Source organism: Stegostoma tigrinum, unplaced genomic scaffold (genome assembly GCF_030684315.1).
Source record: "Stegostoma tigrinum isolate sSteTig4 unplaced genomic scaffold, sSteTig4.hap1 scaffold_90, whole genome shotgun sequence".
Taxonomy (NCBI): Eukaryota; Metazoa; Chordata; class Chondrichthyes; order Orectolobiformes; family Stegostomatidae; genus Stegostoma; species Stegostoma tigrinum.
This window is the reverse complement of record NW_026728815.1, coordinates 1,307,864-1,329,580: the sequence shown is the minus strand read 5'-3', so window position 1 is coordinate 1,329,580 and position 21,717 is coordinate 1,307,864. Positions and strand designations below refer to the sequence as shown.

The 21,717-nt window shown below is 43.9% G+C and overlaps 1 protein-coding gene across 3 annotated transcripts; it reads left to right on the top strand.

The window, feature by feature from the left end:
- The first annotated feature begins 6,984 nt into the window (after positions 1 to 6,984).
- LOC132209377 (uncharacterized) lies at positions 6,985 to 13,219 on the top strand. 3 transcript variants are annotated; one of them, XR_009445465.1, is made up of 3 exons: positions 6,985 to 7,068; positions 7,179 to 7,273; positions 12,271 to 13,219. XR_009445465.1 is itself a non-coding variant. In XM_059644484.1 (2 exons), exons 1-2 carry the CDS (start codon positions 9,359 to 9,361, stop codon positions 12,475 to 12,477), a joined length of 639 nt encoding a protein of 212 aa, XP_059500467.1. In that variant the 5' UTR covers positions 9,064 to 9,358; the 3' UTR covers positions 12,478 to 13,219. The 3 variants fall into 3 exon arrangements, 1 of the variants encoding a protein (XP_059500467.1); XR_009445464.1 differs by lacking the exon at positions 6,985 to 7,068 and having other exon boundaries at positions 7,081 to 7,273; XM_059644484.1 differs by lacking the exons at positions 6,985 to 7,068; positions 7,179 to 7,273 and adding an exon at positions 9,064 to 9,790.
- Positions 13,220 to 21,717: the final 8,498 nt, after the last annotated feature.

Here is a 21,717-nt window from a genome sequence, read left to right as displayed (position 1 = left end):
AAGGGCAATTATAATGCGATTAGGCAAGACTTAGGAGGCATAGAATGGGTTAGCAAAATGCAAGGGATGGGGACAATCGAAATGTGGAGCTGGTTGATGGAACAGATATTGCTGTCCTTAATAAGTATGTCCCTGTCAGGCAGGGAGGAAGCGATAAGGTAAGGGAACTGTGGTTTACGAAAGAAATTGTATCTCTTGTTAAGCAGAAGAGGGAGGCATATGTGACGATGAGACAAGATGGTTCAGATGAGGCGATGGAGAGTTACAGATTAGCTAGTAAGGATTTAAAGAGAGAGTTAAGAAGAGCAAGGAAGGGACATGAGCAGACATTGGCAGGTAGAATAAAGGAGAACCCTAAAGCGTTCTATAGGTATGTGAGGAATAAGACGATGTCTCGGGGAGGAATAGGGCCAGTCAAAGACAGAAGTGGGAAGTTGTGTGTGGACCCTGTGGAGATTGGAGAGGTGCTAAATGATTATTTCTCATCTGTTTTCACTGAGAAACAGGAGAATATTGTAGAGGAGGTGACTGAGTTACGGGCTACTAGAATTGAAAGGATTAAGGTTAGTAAGGAGGAGGTGTGATCAATTCTAGAAGGTGTGAAGTAGATAAATCCCCTGGGCCAGATGGGATTTTTCTGAGGATTGTCTGGGAAGCCAGAGAGGAGGTGGCGGAGTCTTTGGCCTTGATCTTTGAGTCCTCATTATCTACAGGTTCAGTACCAGAGGTCTGGAGGATTGCAAATGTGCCCTTGTTCAAGAAGGGCAGTGGGGCTGACCCAGGTAATTATAGACGTGTGAGCCTTACATCTGTTATAGGAAACATTTTGGGAAGGATTATAAGAGATAGGATTTATTATCATCTAGCAAGCAACAATTTGATTGGAGATAGTCAGCATGGATTCGTCAAGGGCAGGTTGTGACTCCCAAAACTCATTGAGTTTTTTGAGAAGGTGACCAAGCATGTGGATGAGGGAAGGGCAGTTGACGTGGTGTACATGGACTTCAGTAAAGCCTTTGATAAGGTTCCACATGGTAGGCTATTGAAGAGAATACAGAGACACGGGATTGAGGGAGAATTAGCAGTTTGGATTAGAAACTGGCGTTCTGTAAGAAGGCAATGAGTGGTGGTTGATGGAAAATATTCAGCCTGGAGTCCAGTTACTAGTGGTGTGCCTCAAGGATTTGTTTTGGGACCACTGCTGTTTGTCATTTTTATAAATGACTTGGACGCAGGCATAGGTGGATGGGTTAGTAAATTTGCAGATGACACTAAAGTCAGTGGAGTGGTGGACAGTGTGGAAGAATGTTGCGGGTTGCAGGGAGACTTGGATAAACTGCAGAATTGGGCTGGAAGGTGGCAAATGGAGTTTAATATGGATTAAATGTGAGGTGATTCACTTTGGCAAGAATAATAGGAAGGCAGAATACCGGGTCAATGGAAAGATTCTTGGTAGTGTGGCTGTGCAGAGGGATCTTGGTGCCCATGTACTAAGATCCCTGAAAGTTGCCACCCAGGTTGATAGTGCTGTTAAGAAGGCTTACGGTGTATTAGGTTTTATTGGTAGAGGGACTGAGTTCCGGAGCCATGATGTCATGCTGCAACTGTAGAAAATGCTAGTGTGGCCTCGTTTGGAATATTGCGTGCAATTCTGGTCGCCCCATTACAGGAAGGATGTGGAATCATTGGAAAAGGTGCAGAGGAGATTTACCAGGATGTTGCCTGGTCTGGAGCATAGGCCCTATGAAGAAAGGCTGAGGGACTTGGGTCTGTTCTCTCATTGGAGAGAAGGAGGCTAAGAGGGGATTTAATAGAGACATACAAGATGTTCGGAGGATTAAATAGGGTGGACAGTGAGAGCCTTTTTCCGAGGATGATGACTTCAGCTTGTACAAGGGGACATAGCTACAAATTGAGGGGTGTTAGATTTAAGACAGATGTCAGAGGCAGGTTCTTTACTCAGAGAGTGGTAAGGGCATGGAACACCCTGCCTGCCAGTGTAGTTAACTCAGCCACATTAGGGACATTTAAACAGTCCTTGGATAAGCATATGAATAATGATGGGGTAGTATAGGGCAAGGGGCTTAGATTAGTTCACAAGTCGGCGCAACATCGAGGGCCGAAAGGTCTGTTCTGTGCTGCATTGTTCTACGTTCTATGTTCGAGGTGCTTCACAGATGAGCAAAACATCGATTAAAGATATCAATTTTACGATGTATCATAAAGAATAAGAGAGGTTTAGGGAGGAAATTCCGTAGTTTGGGTTGTCAGCAGCTCCAACCCTGGAGTGTTGTAAGTGGGGTGGGTCAGAAAAATATCTGGAAAGGGGAATTGCAGGAGTGTAAAAAACACATATGGCCTTAATGATGGCAAAGGTTTCAGAGACTGTCATTGGAGAGTACGGATGTCGCATGGAGCTTAAGGCATTACTCTGCACTCAATCCATTACAAGTCATGACCACAAAGGTACAGAAGATTTCTGATGCCTTAATCAGGCTGATCAATATTTGTATCGATGGGCTTGCAAAATGTCAGTAATCGCCTCTACCTCAGAGTCATGGTATTGTTGGGATGCTGCTACAGAAGAGGAGACAGGGAGCAAGGAATGTCACATAAAACGCTCTCCTCTTCTCACTATTTTCACTGCAAAACCAAGGGAGCACCTAACATACCACCTCTATCTCCCGTCACAGCACTTTGCCCCACAATAACTGTGTCTGCCCCTGCACAAGGAGAAGTGGGAGTCTTTTCCAGGACCATGTGGTGACCTGAAACTCTGAGTGAAGATCAAAAGCATCTGAGCGGTGAGAGCAAAGATTTGAGAAGACTGTCTGCACCTTTGCTGAAACTTACAGGAGCACCAGGTCAAAGCAATATGCAGCATGTGGAATACAAACTGGAATTGATTAAGTGTGCATCTGTACAAATTTGGACAGGCCGGGGGTTTGGGACACTTGACAAAATTTTCAGTTTCCTTTTTGAATAGTCACCTGAAATGCCTTTTTGGAACCACTTCTAACCCTTATCCATGCTCAGATCTGGAGGGCCAGGTCACTCTTGCTCTGGTTTCATCCTGCAATTTTATGAAGTCAGCAACAAGATGAGTTTCAACATTGACTTTGAAGATTATTGAAAGCTATCATCGATTGCCATTAGAATGTTTTGATTTTGATTTATGTTGTCTCGTGTACCGAAGTACAGTGAAGTGTTTTTGAGAGTGGTGCAGGCAGATCATAGCAAACAATGATTTACAGATCAAAGTGTGCATAGACAGAGCAAGGCATGCAAGGTTATGCCTGCACAGGAGGTGTGCAAAGCAAGATCAACACTATTTGGAGTTATAGAGTCCATTCATCAGTCGAATAATGGCAGAGAAGAAGCTGTTCTTGAACCCCTTGATGGGTGTGTTCAATCTTCTGCCCAATGGAAGAAGTTGGATGAGAGCATTACCGAGATGGGACGGGTCATTGATGATGTTGGCTGCCTTTCTGCAGCAAAGAGAAGTGTAAATGAAGTCCATGGATAGGAGGCTGTTGCCATTGTGGCCTCCTCTACATTGGGGAAACCAAGCAGAGGCTTAGGGACTGCTTTGCAGAACACTTACGCTTGGTTCGCACTAAACAACTGCACCTTCCAGTTGCAAACCATTTTAACTCCCCTCCCATTCCTCAGACGACATGTCCATCCTGGGCCTCCCGCAGTGCCACAACGATGCCACCCGAAGGTTGCAGGAACACCAACTCATATTCTGCTTGGGAACCCTGCAGCCCAATGGTATCAATGTGGACTTCACCAGCTTCAAAATCTCCCCACCCACCACTGCATCCCAAAACCAGCCCAGCTCGTCCCTGCCTCCCTAACCTGTCCTTCCTCCCGCCTATCCCCGCCTCCCACCTCAAGCCCCACCCCCATCTCCTACCTACTAACCTCATCCTGCCCCCTTGCCCTGTCCATCCTCCCTGGACTGACTTATCTCCTCCCTATCTCCCCACCTATACTCACCTTTTACAGGCTCCATCCCCGCCTCTTTGACCTGTCTCCTATCCACCTATCATCTCCTCTATCCATCTTCAATCCGCCTCCCCCTCTCTCCCTATTTATTTCAGAACTCCCTTTCCCTCCCCCATTTCTGAAGAAGGGTCTCGGCCCGAAATGTCAGCTTTCCTGCTCCTATGATGCTGCTTGGCTGCTGTGTTCATCCAGCTCTACACCTGTTATTCTCTGGATAAGAGTTTGGCTTCTGTGATGATTCGTGCTGTGCACACAACTTTCTGCAGTTTCTTATGCCCTTGGGCTGAGCAGTTGTTGCACCAGGCCATTATGCACCCGATAGGATGCTTTGTATGGTGCATCTGTAAAGGTTGGTGAGGTCTTCATGGACATGCAGGACAGTAGATAAACAAAACATAAAAAGTAAAAGTTCAAAAAGATGCCAAGTTAGACATGCTGGGACTTTAAGTCAGATTTGAAACTGTTTTGTGTAGGTAACAGTTAAAGAAAGCTCTTGCAGTTCTTTTGTCAGTGAGTACAGAAGTGCTGGTGAAATAAAGGATTATAGATGTAGCAGCCCTGAGTTAAGAGGAAAACAGCACAGGCATAAATATGCAGAAGATCACGAGGTTGACGAAGGTCAGTGTTGCTTATATGAACTGTGACTGGGCACAGTGGGGAGTTAATCAGATAAGAACCAGGATAAAATAGATCTGTGTCTGTGCAGTGGAGACCAACCAGAATCAGAAGATGAAGGCCCAAGACAGACACTTTGAAGATCAAGGCTGCAAAAACTACCAGAAGTCCTTTTAACACTGTTGTTTAGCCACTGACAGGAACAGTACAACTGTTTGAGTGTAAGTTGTTGTCTGCATTTATCACTGCAGTTTGCCTGACAGCAGATCACCTTCTACTGACTCTGTTTCAATAAAGTTGATTGTTGCTTCACAGCCCAGCTCTGCTGCCAAGCCTGCTCCTGCCTGACAAGTGTAATCACAAAAGAAGATAATGCTTATTGCCAGTCCAGGCAGGCTGTGATTGTGGATGAGTGGGGAGGATGTTCGACAGAATGGGAAATGTTCATTCTGAAGAGATTGACCTGAAACAGTGACCATTAGTCTACTACTTTGCTGCTATGCCTTTCCCCATGTTTGATATGTCAGTTCAAACTGTGCTGGTTTTGCTGAGTGTTCAGATCACAAGACCATAATGCATCCGAACAGAATTGTGCCATTCCGTCATGACTGAATGGTGTGCAGTTCTGGTCTCACTGCTATAGGAAGGATGTTGTGAAAGGGCTGAGGATTGACAAGGATGTTGCCAGAGTTGGAGGGTTAGCGACTCGCTTGTCAAATTGACTTTATTTCTGTGTATTACAATTGTTGTTCTGCTCCAGTTCATATTTTAATCAGATGTCGATAATAATGCCCAGACATACAAGGCAGAAAACGATCTATCTCCATCAGCAGGGTATCAACCCCCTAAAATTTTGAATAAGTTTTTTTTTAATCTCATCTGCTGTCTGGTTGCATATCTCTTTCTGTTTTCTTTTTGTTTTCTTTTACGCCACTTCGTCACTTTACAGCCTGGAGGAACATTGAAATCTATAACTGAACTGACCACATGATATCTGTTCTCCTTCTGTCTTCCACCTTCCACGCACCTTCCTTCCATTGATAATAAAATGTGAGGCTGGATGAACACAGCAGGCCAAGCAGCATATCAGGAGCACAAAAGCTGATGTTTCGCGCCTAGACCCTTCATCAGAGAGGGGGATGGGGTGAGGGTTCTGGAATAAATAGGGAGAGAGGGGGAGGCGGACCAAAGATGGAAAGAAAAGAAGATAGGTGGAGAGGAGAGTATAGGTGGGGAGGTGGGGAGGGGATAGGTCAGTCCAGGGAAGACGGACAGGTCAAGGAGGTGGGATGAGGTAAGTAGGTAGAAAGGGGTGCGGCTTGGGGTGGGAGGAAGGGATGGGTGAGAGGAAGAACAGGTTAGGGAGGCAGAGACAGGTTGGACTGGTTTTGGGATGCAGTGGGTGGAGGGGAAGAGCTGGGCTGGTTGTGTGGTGCAGTGGGGGGAGGGGATGAACTGGGCTGGTTTAGGGATGCGGTGGGGGAAGGGGAGATTTTGAAACTGGTGAAGTCCACATTGATACCATTAGGCTGCAGGGTTCCCAGGCGGAATATGAGTTGCTGTTCCTGCAATCTTCGGGTGGCATCATTGTGGCACTGCAGGAGGCCCATGATGGACATGTCATCTAAAGAATGGGAGGGGGAGTGAAAATGGTTTGCGACTGGGAGGTGCAGTTGTTTGTTGCGAACTGAGCGGAGCTATTCTGCAAAGCGGTCCCCAAGCCTCCGCTTGGTTTCCCCAATGTAGAGGTAGCCACACCGGGTACAGTGGATGCAGTATACCACATTGGCAGATGTACAGTGGATGCAGTCCTTCCATTGATGTTTTGTGAGGATTTCATCAGTGCCAGCAGCCGTGATCGAATCGGAGGAACAGGTTACATTGCAATTACATTTAAATCCTCCCCCAACTGAAAAATCCCTCGAAAATTGAACACAATTTCAAGGAAGTTATAAAACACATATGGAGCAATGAATTGAATTGTTAATAATGTTTAATCGGTGTGATAGGATTATAGAACGAAAAAACACTGCTGATGGTTCGAAGCTGAAAGACTAACAGTGAAATGCAAGAGACACTTAGCAAGGCGGGACACAGTCTGACACACACACACTACAAGATAACCAGGGGAATGGGGAGGGAATTTGTTGGTTATACCGGGATACAGGGTCAACAGCGAAAAGTGGGAGTCACTGGATTGGGAATCGCGGGATAAAGACACGTAACTGGGTCAGAGAATGGGGACAGCACAGCGAGGCTCCCTGTGGTACTCGCCTTGGACCGCCCTGCTTTTGGGCAGGTCTGAGTTCAGTTTCCGGAAACTGCAAGTTCTGTGAAGTGGGCGGGACTAAATTTGTGATTGACAGGTAGGGGGTGTTTTTCAGTCCAGAAACAGCCTCTGCTCCGCCTTTTCTTGGTGAATGTTTCCCTGCAGTCGAGTTGGTGAGTGTTTAGAACTCTGTCGGTTTCCCGGTAATGTAGGTGAACTGTAGGTCACTGTGTGTTAGATCATATCGCCAACCCTCTCTCATCCCCTTTCTCCCAATCCCCAGTTACACGCTGCTGACTCAGGGAGCTCTGGCGGATGCGGGGCTGTGGTCAATCTCGGCGCTGGTTTCGGTTCACAGAAGACGGTTTAGTTTTTGAGGTAATGACAGATCGTTCTGCCCAGCAGGACAGATTCTAATGTTGTCAGCAGGGACCATACAGCCCTCACAGACTGGGGTTAGTTTCTTTCCAGCAGAACAGACCGAGGAAGGGTCATCGGACCCGAAACGCTATATCTTCTTCCCAGATGCTGCCAGACCTGCTGAACTTTTCCAGCAACTTCCGTTTTGTTGTAGACTAAGGGGGGGACATGACTGACATGTATAAATTTATGAGGGAAATAGAGAAAACAAGAACAAATCTTTCTGCTTAGTGGTGGAATCAGTATCGGGCGACATGGATTGATGGTAAGCGGCGGGAAGTTTTGATGAGTTGAGCGGATTTTTTTCACTCAGATAATGGGGGGAAACTGAAACTCACTGCCTGGCAGCCTGGTCGAGCTAGAAATGGTCATAACATTTCCGGAACTATTGAGATGTATAAAATAAACACGGAAAGAACTGGGATGCTGTAAATCAGAAACAAAAAAGAAATTGTTGACAACATTCTGCAGATCTGGCAGCATCTTGGAGAGAAATCAGAGCTCAAGTTTCGGATCGAGTTTTTGAAGCCAGGATGTAGAAACCCCAATGAGGAAAGAGGGGACCTAACTTCAGACAACCAACGCGGACAAGTGCTTGAAGTATCAGCGGGGAGAATTTTGCAGGCAGTTATCAGAACTCTTTTGAAAAGATTTGGGATTGTTATGGAAAAGGACAAGGATGGACCTGTAATCAAAGTTCTAACTTGGTTGATTTTAATAAGATATGATTTGGCCATAGTGCACAGGAAGTAGATACTTTCAGGTACATGTGCAAGAGGGAACATAAATGGAGAGATAAGGAGAGCTCTAAGGGAAATATGAATTGATACTGCCAAGTGAAATGAAGCAAAATGCTCTGTTGTTTTACAGGTAGACATATGGTTAAAGGATAAGGGGGAATGTGTAAGGTCCATTAAGGACCACAGAGGTATCTGTGCGTAGAACTAGAGAGTGTTGGCCTGGGTCGAAATGAATACTTTGTGTCAGTGCTCACTAGTGAAATAGATGAATCAGGGAGAAGGTCTGTGATAGAATGTGAAGAAACTATCACAGAGAGAGAGAGGAAGTACTGAGTAGTCTGGAAGGTTTAAATGCAGGTCAGTATCCAAGGTCAAGTGAAATGTCTCCTGTGATGTTAGGATGAAATAGCAGGGTGCTTGCAAGGTTCTTAATTCCCCACTAACCACAAAGGGACCCTTCTGAAGGGCCACCGGACCCAAAACGTTAACTCTGTTTTCTCCTTCGCAGTTGCTGCAAGAAGTGCTGAGCTTTTCCAGCAACTTTGTTTTTGTTCCCAATACTTTTATTTAATCTCTTTGGACATCAGCAAGGCTTTTGGGAGACTGAAAGCAAAGCTAAGTGCGCATAGAATCCATTGAAATTTAGCAAATTGGATCCACAATTGGCTGAGGTTCAGGAAGCAGAGAGGTGGGTTTTTTCTTGTTTCTAACCGCAAATCTGTGCACATTGGTGTGGCAGAGTGGCCAATGTTGGGCCCTTATTTTTGTTTTAGGTAAATGCCTTAGATTTGAATGTATGAAGGTTGATCAGTTAGTTCAGATGATGCAAAAGTAATAGATGGTAAATAATGAGATGGATAGCCTTAGTTTACAGACAGGCTGATCAGTGGTAAATGGAATTTGATCTAGATTCGTGAATAGCAATACATGGACAAGTTATCCTGTCCTTGAATTCATTTGTTAATCAAACAGTTTGTGATTAGTTGATTAGCCAGGGGAGGAAGGCTATTTCCTTTTCCCATCAACATACACCATGACACAGTCCTGGATTGTAAATGGGGATTTTGGCTGTAAGACAATTTTGCTACATGTTGCTCACTCCACAGTTAGACCTCAAATGAGAGGCTCTAATGTATGGTGCTGCAAATTATGAGGAACGAAAATCACATTTTGGCTTTTATTGCTCATCAATTTGCTGTCCCCTAAATCTTGATCATCTCTAATAGAAATCATGCAAACATGAACATGAGGAAAGAGGCCACCATTTTAGCAGGAAAACAAATGTGTAAAGCTAAGAGAGCAAATGATGACAGTAAATTTAAGAGACGTACCAGAACCAACATTTGCAGTGTCGGCACCCTCCCTGGATTCACTCCCTGTCCCTTCCTTTGCTGCAAGTGAACAGTTTCCCCACCCTACCACTCAGGAAGACGAAAGAAATGGAAAGGAAGGAGACATTGCTTTGCTCCCAGATGTTGCACAGAGGAGGAGGTTTCACTGGAAAGACAACATCTGCATTGTGAGCCCAGGACTGAAGCAGCCAATAGGAATTGCTGTGCTCCGTGGTGATGTCTCAGGTTTCAGGCACGTGGACACGGGAGCCCCGCCCCCACCTATTGTTCCCCTCCTGCTGCCAAGGTTTCCGGGGCAACCAGCGGGCGGCTCGAATCAGAGCGAGAAGCTGCTCGGGATCTGCCCCTCCCCCTCCCTCCGGCGGCAATTGCTGAATCAGAAGGTGACCATGATCAGCCTCTGACTGTTCTGTCTGTTTATGGTTTGCCTGTTCTGTCTGTGGGGAAAGGTATGGACCATGTGGAGGCAAAGAAGGAAGACCATGGAGGAATTTGAAAATAAGGATGGGGCTGAACAGCGGGCCTTAGATTGTTTGTTATGAAATGTTTGTTGGTGAGATGTGGCCAGTGCTGCCTGGATCAGCATTTATTGCCCATCTCGGGTGCTGTGGAGAAAGAGCTGCCATGGACCATGTCTATAATCTTTGACTGCCTATTATGCTGGGGACCAGGCAAGTCAGCGTTTCTACTGGACCTGAAGCCTGTCAATTTCGGATGGGTAAATCATGTTAGACAAATCTGCAAAAGTGTTTTTTGAAAATGTAACTGATAGAACCCGGTGGATGGGGTCATTTGGATTTTCTCAAAGCTGGTGATAAAGTCCCACTTAAGAAGTTAGTGTGCAAAATTAAAGTTCATAAGATTGTTGGGAATTTACTGGTGTCGATTGTGAATTGGTTAGCAGACAGGAAACAGTAGAAATAAATGATCTTTTTTCAGTGTCTAAGGCTTTGACAATTGGGACACCACAAAGATCAGTGCCCTTGGACCTCATGTGTTCAAAGTGTACATCAATGATTTGTATGTGCGAATCCAATGTACTATTTCTAGGTTTGTTGACACAAAAGAAGGGGGATTGTGAGTGAGCAGGACATAAAGAGACTTCAGAGTAATTTAGATGATTTGAGTGAGTAGCAAATGCATAGCAGATGCAGTATCAATGTGAAGTTATCCACTTTGGTACCAAATTCAGAATGGCAGAGTATAATTCGAGTGGTGGTCAATTTGGAAATGTTCATGTACAAAGGGACCTGGGTGTGCTTGTACACCAGTCATTCAATACAAGCTTGTAGGTGCAGCAAGCAGTTAGGAAGGCAAATGGAACTTTCTCCTTCATTTCAAAAGGGTTTGAGTATGGCAGCAAGGTGGTCTTACAGCAGCTGTGTTGGGTTTTGTGAGGCCACAATGAAATCTATGAGCAAGTTTGGTCTCCAAAACAAAGAAACATTATTCTTGCTGCAGGCAAACAGCAATTTCTTGTGTTGCTGAGTGAGGGACAAAAGTTATCACTGACCATGAATCAAGAAGAAGCTCCAGTTGCTGTCTTGGTTTCAAGTCAGATTTGGAGATGATATCACTTGTTGACAACACTTTAAAGCATTTCCCAAAGCGGGAAGTGGGTGATGTTCCCTCACTTTTGCTTCATTTCCCTCTGGCAAAACAAGACAGAGTCTGAGGCACTGTTTGGTTTAGGCATACCCACTGCAGGGCTCTGCTCCCCACCCCACCACCTCCCCCTGCTACACACACTAAGAAAGGAATGATGTGGATAAAGTAATCCAAAAGGTGTAGTGTGAAATACAAGACAAAATAGAGAGAGGTAGTGTTAGAGGAGCTGGAATCATTGAAAGTGGATGAGTCACCAGGCCCAGATAGATAGTTCCCTGGCGTGTTGAAGGAAATAGCAGATGTTGTGAGGATTAATTTTCAATCTTCACTTGACTCAGGTGAGGTGCCAAGGGGCTGGAGGAATGCAAATGTGGTGTTGTTGTTTAAAACAAGTACAAAGGAAATGCCATACAACTATAGGCCAGTCACTCTTACTTTGGTGGTGGGCAAACTGTAAGAATCAATCCTGAGAGATCAGAGAAACTGTCAGTTAGAAATGCATGAACTTGTCCGGGATAGTCAGCATTGCTTTGATGAGGGAAGGTCATACTTGAGCAATTTGACTGAATTCTTTGAGAAATTGGTAAGGAGTCTCAGTGTGGGTAGTGAAGTGGATATTGTTTTCATAGATTTTGTGAGGATATTTGACAAGATCCCACACAGCAAACTGGTCAAAAGTAAAAACGCATGGATAACAGGGTAATGTGTTGAATTGGATCCTCTGTTTACAGTGCTCTGACATATTTCCAGTTGCAAGTTCCAGCAGGAGACTGTAATATAGGAAGCAGTGAAATTGTTTCAGAGCTGAGCATAATGGACTATTCAGCAAATTTTGAGTTGGTACTGCTGTGTTCTGTTATCTGTGAGAGTTTGCATGGTCCAGGGCTGATGTGACTCCTTTAATCTGGCTCTGAATTCATGTTCACCATTGCTGTATTTCATTTCTACTGTCCTAGATCTTCTGTCTGCAATTGTCTAACTTCTGTCCCTGCATTTTAGCTCTGTTTTGTGTTTTACTGTTACATCTGCTAATTGTGCCTTAATTAGACTTTCACCACTGCCTATCCCCTGACCGTGTGCTTTTGACTGACCAACTTGATTTTCTCACAGAATTGTTAATAGTCAGAAATTGTTTTTAGTGTTCTGCTATCAACTTCTACTCTGCAAATTACAAGATTCATCCAGTTCACATTTTATAACCTACCATTTTGATTTTATGGTTTCTGTCTCACTCTCCTTGTTTCATCCAAATCAGCTGAACATGGTTTTCAGAAGAGGAGATTTTGCAGTTTACAAACTGAAACCAAACGTCACTCAGGATCTGAGAGAGTTACCAAACGTATCACAACCTGAATACAACAGAATATTGGACATGGAAGGAGAAAGCACTGTTCCCAGTGGGGAGAAACTGGTTCTTTTTTGGGTAAGGCTTCAATCAATCATCTGGCTTATCAGAATGTAACACACTCATAATGATTAGAAGCCATGGAGATGAGGGGATTGTGGTAAAGACTTCTTTCATCCATCAGTACTGAAAAATCATCAGCGTAGTTACACCAGGAAGAAGCCATTCACCTGTTCTGAGTGTGGAGAGAGACTCACTCAAATCATCCACCCTGCTGACACACCAGAGTGTGGCAAGAGGCTGTTCACCCCCACAGAGTGTGGAAAGAGATTTATCAATTCTTCAAACCTGGTGACACACCGGCAAGTTCACACTGATGAGTGACCTTTTAAATGCCCAGTCTGCAGGAAGTGCTATGAAAGGTCTGGGGAACTAATGCTCCATCAATGTGCTCACACTGAAAGAGACTGTTTGGGTGTCCTGACTGTGGGACAACATTTCAGTGATCATCTCGGCTCACTGTATACCATTACGTTCACATTAGGGAGAAGCCCTTTACCTGCTCTGACCGTGGGAGGGAAGTCAGTCAGTCACCCCATCTGCTGAGGCACCAGCACATTCACACTGTGCAGTGACCATTCACCTGCCCCAGCTGTGGGAAGGGAATCACACAGGTGTCATATCTGCTGAGTGACCAGAGAGTTCACAAGAAACTGCAGTGATTGGGCTTTACTATTAACCGCGTTCAGGAATTAACCAGGTTCATTGTGATCTGTTTCTGCTGATATTAATAACCACCTGTTCAGGTATATGTTAATGTAGATACGTATCAAATAAACCAGTTTTGTGTAAAATACAATGTTTCATCTTCTTATTGTCTCTAACACAGGGGATTCCCTTTCAATTGCTGTCCCACTCCCCTCCACCCTCACCTTTAACAAGAAGTATGAAAGCTCCATTGTCACTGAGATGAAGACCATCTGATCAGTTGCCTCTGCCCAGACTGGGAAAATTGCTCTGGAAAATGGGTCTGATTTTCCACCAATGTATTTACTCACAGAGGAAAGACCATTCAGGTGCTCTTGTTGCAGGGCTGGCCTCAGGCAATCGTCTGTCTCACTGCGCATCAGTGTGTTCACACAATAGGGAAGCTGTTCACTTGGTCTGAGCATGAGAAGATTCACTCAGACCTTTCACCTTCTGAGACGCCAGTGAGTTCATTAGTGACTACAGGAGTTGGATTTCCTGTTAATCAGATGCGAGACACATTCATTTTCTCATTTTGTCTTTTTTCTACTGGTGTTAATAAATTCCAGAAGTTTTAAATGCAAATATTCAGAATAAAAACTCACATGAATTAGCTTAGTGTTAAACCCAGTGTGTTGAGTCTTTTTCATAGCTCGAACACAAGTGAGTCCCTTTTGAAGGCTCTCCCTCTTTCTTCTCATGACACGGGTGAGACGTTCAAGGAGCTGAGACCCCAGTACAATTGAGACAATCTGATTGGCTGCCTCTGCTGCTCCCCTCCCTTCCTCGAACTCATTGGGTCAAACTGCTTGTCAAGTGCTTCTAGCCTGACCCCGGATCCCCAGCTTTCTCCAGTTTCTCTCCTGTCAGAGCTTGTCTTGCCCATGAGGCCCATGTTCGTTCCACTGACCTATTCTCACGAAACATATTTGCTAATAATGTTAAAGTTCACTGTCCCTTAAAATTTCATCTTCCCAATTTTTTTTGAAAAGCCTAGATTTCATGGTATTTGCAAAGACTTGAACTTGGTGTTCACCAAAGAGCTGTTCTCGGTCCCTCCTATTTCTCGCCTACACGCTGCCACTTTTAAACATCATCCAGAAGCATTTTGTTAGTTTTCACATGGTCACTGACAACTACCCGTTCTAACTCATCACCAGCCCTGTCTATTCCTCTATTGTTATTCAATGATCCCACACCTAATACTGGAAAAGCTGAAATGTCCTCCAGGGAAACGTTTGAAAGAACAATCCATTTTCTTCAGTTACTGCTACACATTCCATTCTCAAAATCTGAACCTGTAACTCTTTCCTGAGAGTAAGGCTGAACTACACTGCTCATAGTCTCAGTCACAGATTTGACATGAAGATGAATTTTCAATCACAAAACCATCCTTTCACTCACACCAGATATTCTAATTTCCATAAAGCCAGCCATCTCCACCTCAGCCCAGCTCATCTGACCCTGAAATCCTTGTCTGTACCCATGTTAAACTTGATAATTGCAATGCATTCCTGATCACCTTCTCACGTTCACCCCAGACCCGTGTGGAAATGTGAGATCTCCCAAAATCTGTGTTCTGCAATTCCTGTTGACATTCCCACTAAACTGTGTGAGTGCAGTCACTCCAAGCTTAAGTGGTCTGACTGAGGCATTGACTTCCAGTTTTGGAAGTCATGAGCGTGCACCATCCCTGGAGGCCTGCACAACCGGAATGAAAATGAGAGGGAATTCTGGTCCTGTTCACCCAACGCCCTCTTTGTTCCCTGAGAGTGTTGCTGCTCATTTCCCTTGCTGTGTTGAACTCTCAGGTCTGCATGCAGCAGCAGCAGTGTTTGCTCGTGGGACCTTGGTGCTCTGCTGGATCTTTTTTAAACCTGTTCTTGTAGTGAATCTGTTAATCTTGGCCCTCGTTGGCTGAAATCTAAATATTCGAGCATTTATACAATTTCATTTCTCCACTCCAGTCTCTTCCTTCCCTCTCCCTTGTCTGCTTTGAATTCTCCACACATTGTGTGCAGGAACAGACTGAAATCAATGAGATAATGTTTTTAGTGGGGTCATGAGAACTATGAAGAATGCAGAAGAATTAACTGAATTACTGTTAATTTTCAACCTATTTAAAATAACCTTTCTTCAGTTTAAATGTGTTGAATATGGAAGGAACGCTTTAAAGTTTCAAAATTTGTACATGTGAAGGAAGAAAAATTGAACAAGTCCTTTTGCACTCTTGAAATGTCAGAACTGTCTGTCTCCTTGTTTGTTTGTGGTGCTGTGTGACCAAGTTAATCCCATTCTATAATTATTTGGTGGATTTCCTCCCCTGGTTTAATTACACCCATAATAAATAAGAAGAACATAAGTAGATGCAGTAAATTTTACTTATTTTAAATAAAATAATTAGTTTTTAAAGCCCAATCAGGTAGTAGGGAAGGTGATGTGTTGTGACTTCAGGATGTGGGAACTCCTGGAGACTGGTGTGATCCCAGACTGATATATCTTCAATAAGCATCTGCGGCTAGAGGAACCTCAGCCCATAATCATTGAATTAGATGTTATATTACAAATGCTGCAAAATATCAGGGAGAAAGTTACCTGGACAGTTTGTTCCAGGTGATAGTCACAGCTCATAGGTATTCTCATCTTATTTGGTCCATGGTTAGGGGCATGAAAATACATAAGGCAGGTTTGGGGATTTTCTTACATTTCTAAGAACAGCATTTGAAATCTAAATACAGGAAAGTGTGACAGTATGGAGAAACTGGGTTTGACTGTAGCGGTATACTGGCAGACCTTCAAGAAGACATTTACCAAATCTTAGCAACAATGTATCCCAGTCAGAAAGTGACTAAATAATGAAGTTAAGAATACTTCCAAATTTAAAGAAACACTGCACCCATTTACAAAGGTCAGTGGTAGGTCAGAAGATTGTACAAATTTGAGTGAACAAAGAATGATACTAAAGAACAGGAAGAAAGAGTGTTATTAAACTAGGGAGGGTTCAGAAGAGATTTACCAGGATGTTGCTAGCATGGAATGTCAGTTACAGAGGAAGACTGGATACGCTGGGACTGCTTTCTCTGGCGCATTGGATGTTGAGGGGTGACCTTATTGGGTTTATAAAATCAGGATTAATGGTAGGTGCCATTTTCCAAGGATGGGGGTTTCAAGACAAGCGGGCATATTTTTAAGGTGAGAGGAGAAAATTTTTTAAAAATACGTTTTCTAACATGGAATGAACTTTCTGAGGAAGTAGTGGATGTCAGCACAGTTACACTGTTTAAAAGACACTTAGAAATGTATTTCCACAGGATGAGGGTGTCGCTGACTCGGCAGCATTTATTGTCCATTCCTAAACAGTTTAGAGTCAACCACATTGCTGTGGGTTTGGAGTCATATGTAGGCCAGACCAGGAAGGATGGCAGTTTCCTTCCTAAAAGGACAGTAGTCAACCAGATGGGTTTTCCTGACAATTGGCTATGGATTCACTGTCATCATTCGCTTCTTAATTTCAGATATTTATTGAATTCAAATTCCACCATGGGCCACGGTGGGAATCAAACCCAGGCCCCAGAACATTCTCAGGGTCACTGGGTTAACAGTCCAGCGATAATACCACTAGGCCATCACCTTCCCAGTGGGTGGCGGGGGGGGTGGGGGTTGTGCACTGATTCTCAATCCCCAGGACTCCCTGGGTCACCACAGTCTAATCAGAGCACACAATATGCCTGATAGCAAAGTGTGGAGCTGGATGAACACAGCAGGCAAGCAGCATCTCAGGAGCACAAAAGCTGACATTTTGGGCCGAGACCCTTCATCAGACAATATGCCTGACTTTGCTGTCTGTTGAATCAAATTAACAGAAAATACAACCAAGTTCCGTCCTTAACAAGCTCTCCTGTATATTACAAATACGAGAACAGAGTTAGTTCTCATATCAGTTTTCTCACTATGCTCAAGCGAAGGTGAGATTTGAATTCCTGATATGCAGAAACAAGAATCCTTTCAATGTCTCAGATAAGTAAATATCATCAAGAATGCCAGAGTCAACGTCCCAGCAGTCTCAGAGAAAGGGAAGGTGAAATCATCCCATAAGCTGCTCATGTGCAACTTTCAATTCCCAACACCCAACTTCAGGACTCTGATGTTCTCAGTGGCATTTCCTGATGGGAAACCTGCAAACTGCACACAAGTCAGGTAGGTGTTGAACCTACAAACCTAAGATCTGCAGTCAGATGTGTTACTCATTACACCATTGACCTGCTAGTGCTCACATGCTGCAGAGTTGTGGTGTGAACAGGAACATCACCATCACTGCTGCACTTCAGTGGCCCCCACTTTGAGATTAGGTGAATTTCACTGGCAAAAAAGAAACACATTTGTTCTCAGGTAGTTGCTTCAGTATGCCCTTCTATCTGTGCTGGAACTTTCTGTTATTTTACTCACGGTCAGCCACTCCAGTGAAATGTATTTTCAGGCTTTGAGTCATGGTTTACTCAAATAGATTATGGATGATCTGGTAATTCTCAACACCACTCTCCTGACTTTCCCCGCTAGAGTCCCTTACTGATTAGAAATCTGACTTAATGTGCCAGTCTCGACAGCTCTCTGCAGTCAAGAATGCCACAAATTCATAACTCTCAGAGAGAAGAAATTCCTCCTCAGCTCTGTCTGAAATGTGTGAACCTCGTTCTGAGATTCTATTTTCTGTTCTAAGATTGTCCCAGAAGGGGAAACAACTTTGACAAGAAGCTGTCAAGCTCCTAAGAGAAGCTTTCTAGTTATTAGTCTATTAGTCTTGTTTCAATATGAGCAGGGCTTATGTAGTCCTGTGGCCAGTATTTAGGAGCAGCTAAATACTCAGGAGTGGACAAATATGTGATTTGTTCCCGGTGTAGCGTGTTGATTTCATCTCTGAAGTAAAACCCACAGTGATTCAGATGGAGTTACACTGTTTATGCTGTTGTCACTGTGAAGAATTCCTGGGATTTATCAGTTTGTACAAGAACAACAAATCCCTGAATGAGGACTGAACCTGGGAAAGGGCTGTGAGAGCACCAAATCCTAACCACTAGACGAGCAGGGAACACAACATTAATTCGCCTCTCAAGGCCATGGGGAATGGAATTGGGGCTGTGAAGGAAACAGAAACAAAAGATGTGGCTGGGACAGGTATGCAGCTGACAAAGAAACAAGTTGAAACAAACAAAGAGAACAGAATAGGGGGCAGCATTCACACACTAATTGTTAGTCTCGATGGTGAATCCAGAAAACTGTAAAGTGCTGAATTGAAAGGTGTGCTGCTTTCTTGGAGCTGACATTTAGCATCATTGGAAGAGTGCATTGAGCCGATGACAGAAATATCAGTGTGACAGCAATATGGAGCATTAAAATGTAGAACTTTCTCCAACAGGTTATGGATACTAAGGACCAACTATACATTTTAAAACTGCAGTGTTAGATTTTTGTTAAAGTCTTCGAGCAATTTGGAATAAGCATCAGTCCTCTTTGCATTGAATGGTGGAGGAGTCGAAAGGGATTAAGTTCACTCTTTTTGCTGATGGAGATTCAGTGAAAAGAAAGTTTAGGTAAGATTAATAATTAGAAAGCTTCTCTTGGAGATTTTTGTATCTTTTTCTATGAATATTTCAATAAAACTGTGTTTGATAGCCTGGCCACTGCTTGAGGTATTGGGGCTAATATGGGAAAGAAGCAAATGTCTTCAGATACCAGGAAAATGGCTTGGGTAATGAATTTCAATCGAACTTGATCAAGAGCAGGGATGTGTTGTCACAGTTATACAGGCATTGGTGAGGCTACAGCTAGAATGTTCAGTGCAGTTTTGGTCTCCTTTTCTGAGGACGGGTGCTCTTGCTCTCACGGGAGTGAAATGAAGGTTTACCAGGCCAATTCAAGTGATGGCAGGACTGACATATGAGGAGATATTGACTGGGTTAGGATTGTTTTCGCTGAAGCTCAGTTTCTTTGAGGGGCGATTTCATGGAGACTTATAAAATTCGAACAGGACGAGACAGGATAATTGCAGGGAGGGTGTTCCTGATGGTAGATGTGTTCAATCAGGGGTCACAGTCTGAGGATTCGGGGGAGACGATTTAGGATGGAGATGAGGAGACATTTCTGCACCCAAAGAGTGGTGAGCCTGCGGAATTCATTGCCACGGGAAGTAATTGATGCTAAAACAATGAATGTATTCAAGAGGCAGCTAGATATAGCGCTTGGGGGAAATGAGATCAAAGGTTATGGGGAGAAAGCAAGATTAGGCTATTGATTTGAATGATCAGCCATGCTTGTGATGAATGGTGGACCAAGCTCAAAGGGCCAAATGCCCTCCTGATCCTTCTATCTTCTCTGCTTCTATCTTCTGAACAGTTAAACTTATTTTGACTGAAGTAAGGTAATAAAATTAATTATGCGCCTAACATTTAATTGAAGAGGACATCCTGCAATTAATCAAATATGCTAGTTACTCTCCAGTTAGAAACCGATGATTGAACAATGAGGCTTACAAATTTGACCTACAACAGTCAAAGAACATGATGCATTTCCAAGTCAGGACAGTGTGTGGCTTGGAGGGGAAGTTGTAGACACCATTATTTCCCAAGTATCTGGTGCCCTTGACTTTCTGGGTGATCAAGTTATGGTTTTGGAATGTGCTATCTCAGGAGCCCTGGTCAGTTGCTTAAGCTGGTGGTGTTTGTACTGCTGCTTCTGGGTACCAGGTGACAAAGTCATTCCTGCCAACCTCAAATATACATACTGGGAAAAGTAGGCCATTCAGCCCCTTGAGCCTGCTTTGCCATTCACTCAGATCATGTCTGCTCCTGTATCCTCCAAATAACCTTTGATTCCATTCACAAAAATCTCTGATCCCTGCAGTTGACAATTCTAAGGTGACCTCAGATTACTTCTGCTTCACAGCGATGACTGTGATCAACATGGGATGATCAATGACATGGCTAAGATTGTTTGTGGCCAGGAATTGAATCACACACTGTTGATCGCTGCATGGGTTTCACATACAGGACACATGATTACAGATTTCTTTAACCCAGTCTCTGAGTGTCTGATTAGTGTAGTTTGACCCCAGAAGGCTCTCACATTACTCACTGAGCCTGTGTCCTCAGACACGAACAGCCACTTACTCTGCCCACTCCAAGTTTGGTAGAAACTGTTTCCTCAATTGCAGTTTGAGTCATATCTCAGCCCTTTAATCAAGGTGATTCCCCCAAACCTTCATTCCTTTTTGTTCCTTGTGATACTGTCGACCCTATCAGTTCTGAGCTTCCACACATTCCCACCCAGTTCTTTCTGTATGCTCCATATTGAAGTGGTGAACTGTTCTCTAAGTGAACCAGGGATGTGCCAGGAGATGATGGGAGGCTCGTGCATTTCCAATGTCAACCTCAGAAGAAGGAAGATGCAGGAAATCACTGCTCATGGAGCATGAATCCTGAAATGTTGGGGAATGCTGCCGAGATGGAGGATGCAGAAGCAGGCGAGGATGATTAATTACCTGGTCAGACTTTCATGCTGGAAATCATCAGCACCATGTTTCTCACTGCCACACGGGAGAATATCAAATTGCAAATAAGTCAGGTGGGAATAGATAATAATGAGGTGTAAGTGCATGCAAACAGGAGTCTCACTACTTACCACCAAGCTCTTTGTCTCTGTTAAAATCTTGGGTGGAAAATTTGACTTTTCAGTCTTTGACATTGAGAATTTCATTATTGAAGTCGCACCATATTTTCCCAACAGCTTTACATAATGTTTGCTGTGGGACACATATTAGGTCTTGACGCTGAAAGTGACGGAAAGATTGGGTTTTGTTTTTAAGTGATCACAGGACCTTTGCTGGATACCAAGAGGAAGAGAGACACTCTCTTGTCCACAGGAGTAACCGAAGTTTGGGAACAGAAAGAATCCCGAGTTAGAAAAGAGAAGAGCCCTAAACATGCAGCAGTCATCAACAGGACATCACTTATTCTCATCGTATCTTCCAGAAATTGAGGATACACTGTTTCAAATTACATTCATACATTTTGATTCAATAGAGTATGTAAGTTCCAGTCCAGATTTGGGATTAACAACATCAACAGAAATAAAACACAACTTTCAGCATGAACTCTGTTGTAATTAACAGCAGCAACAGCACAATCCATCCCCTGCAGTTGCTTGTGAACTCACTGACATGTCTGTAAGTGACATGACTGAGTAAGTTGCTTCCTACTCATGAAGCAAATGAACACCCTCTTCCCCGATGTGACTTTGCTGGTGACTCAGCAGTGTCCTCTGCTTTTACATTCAGAGTATATTCAGAACATTCAAAATGGCTGTTATCTGTGTGAACAGGCTGATAGGAATTTAGGTCAGATTGGCGAGTGAATGCTTTTGTACACAGAGAGCAAGGAAGCGGCCTCTCCCCAGTGTGAATCTAATGATATTTAATGAGGATCCATGAGTGTCTAAATGACCTCCAGCAGTGAGAGCACAAAGCTGTTTCTCGGTGTGAACAAGCTGGTGTTTGACCCAGTTTATCCTTTAAAGCTGTTCTCACAATCAGAGCAGTTAAACAGCCTCTCATCAATG

Excerpts from the sequence above, each read along its gene's own strand:
- LOC132209377 (XM_059644484.1), top strand. The coding sequence starts at position 9,359 with ATGATGACAGTAAATTTAAGAGACGTACCAGAACCAACATTTGCAGTG. Across the intron at positions 9,791-12,270 it reads GGCAATTGCTGAATCAGAAG|CTGAACATGGTTTTCAGAAG; the intron begins GTGACCATGATC and ends CATCCAAATCAG.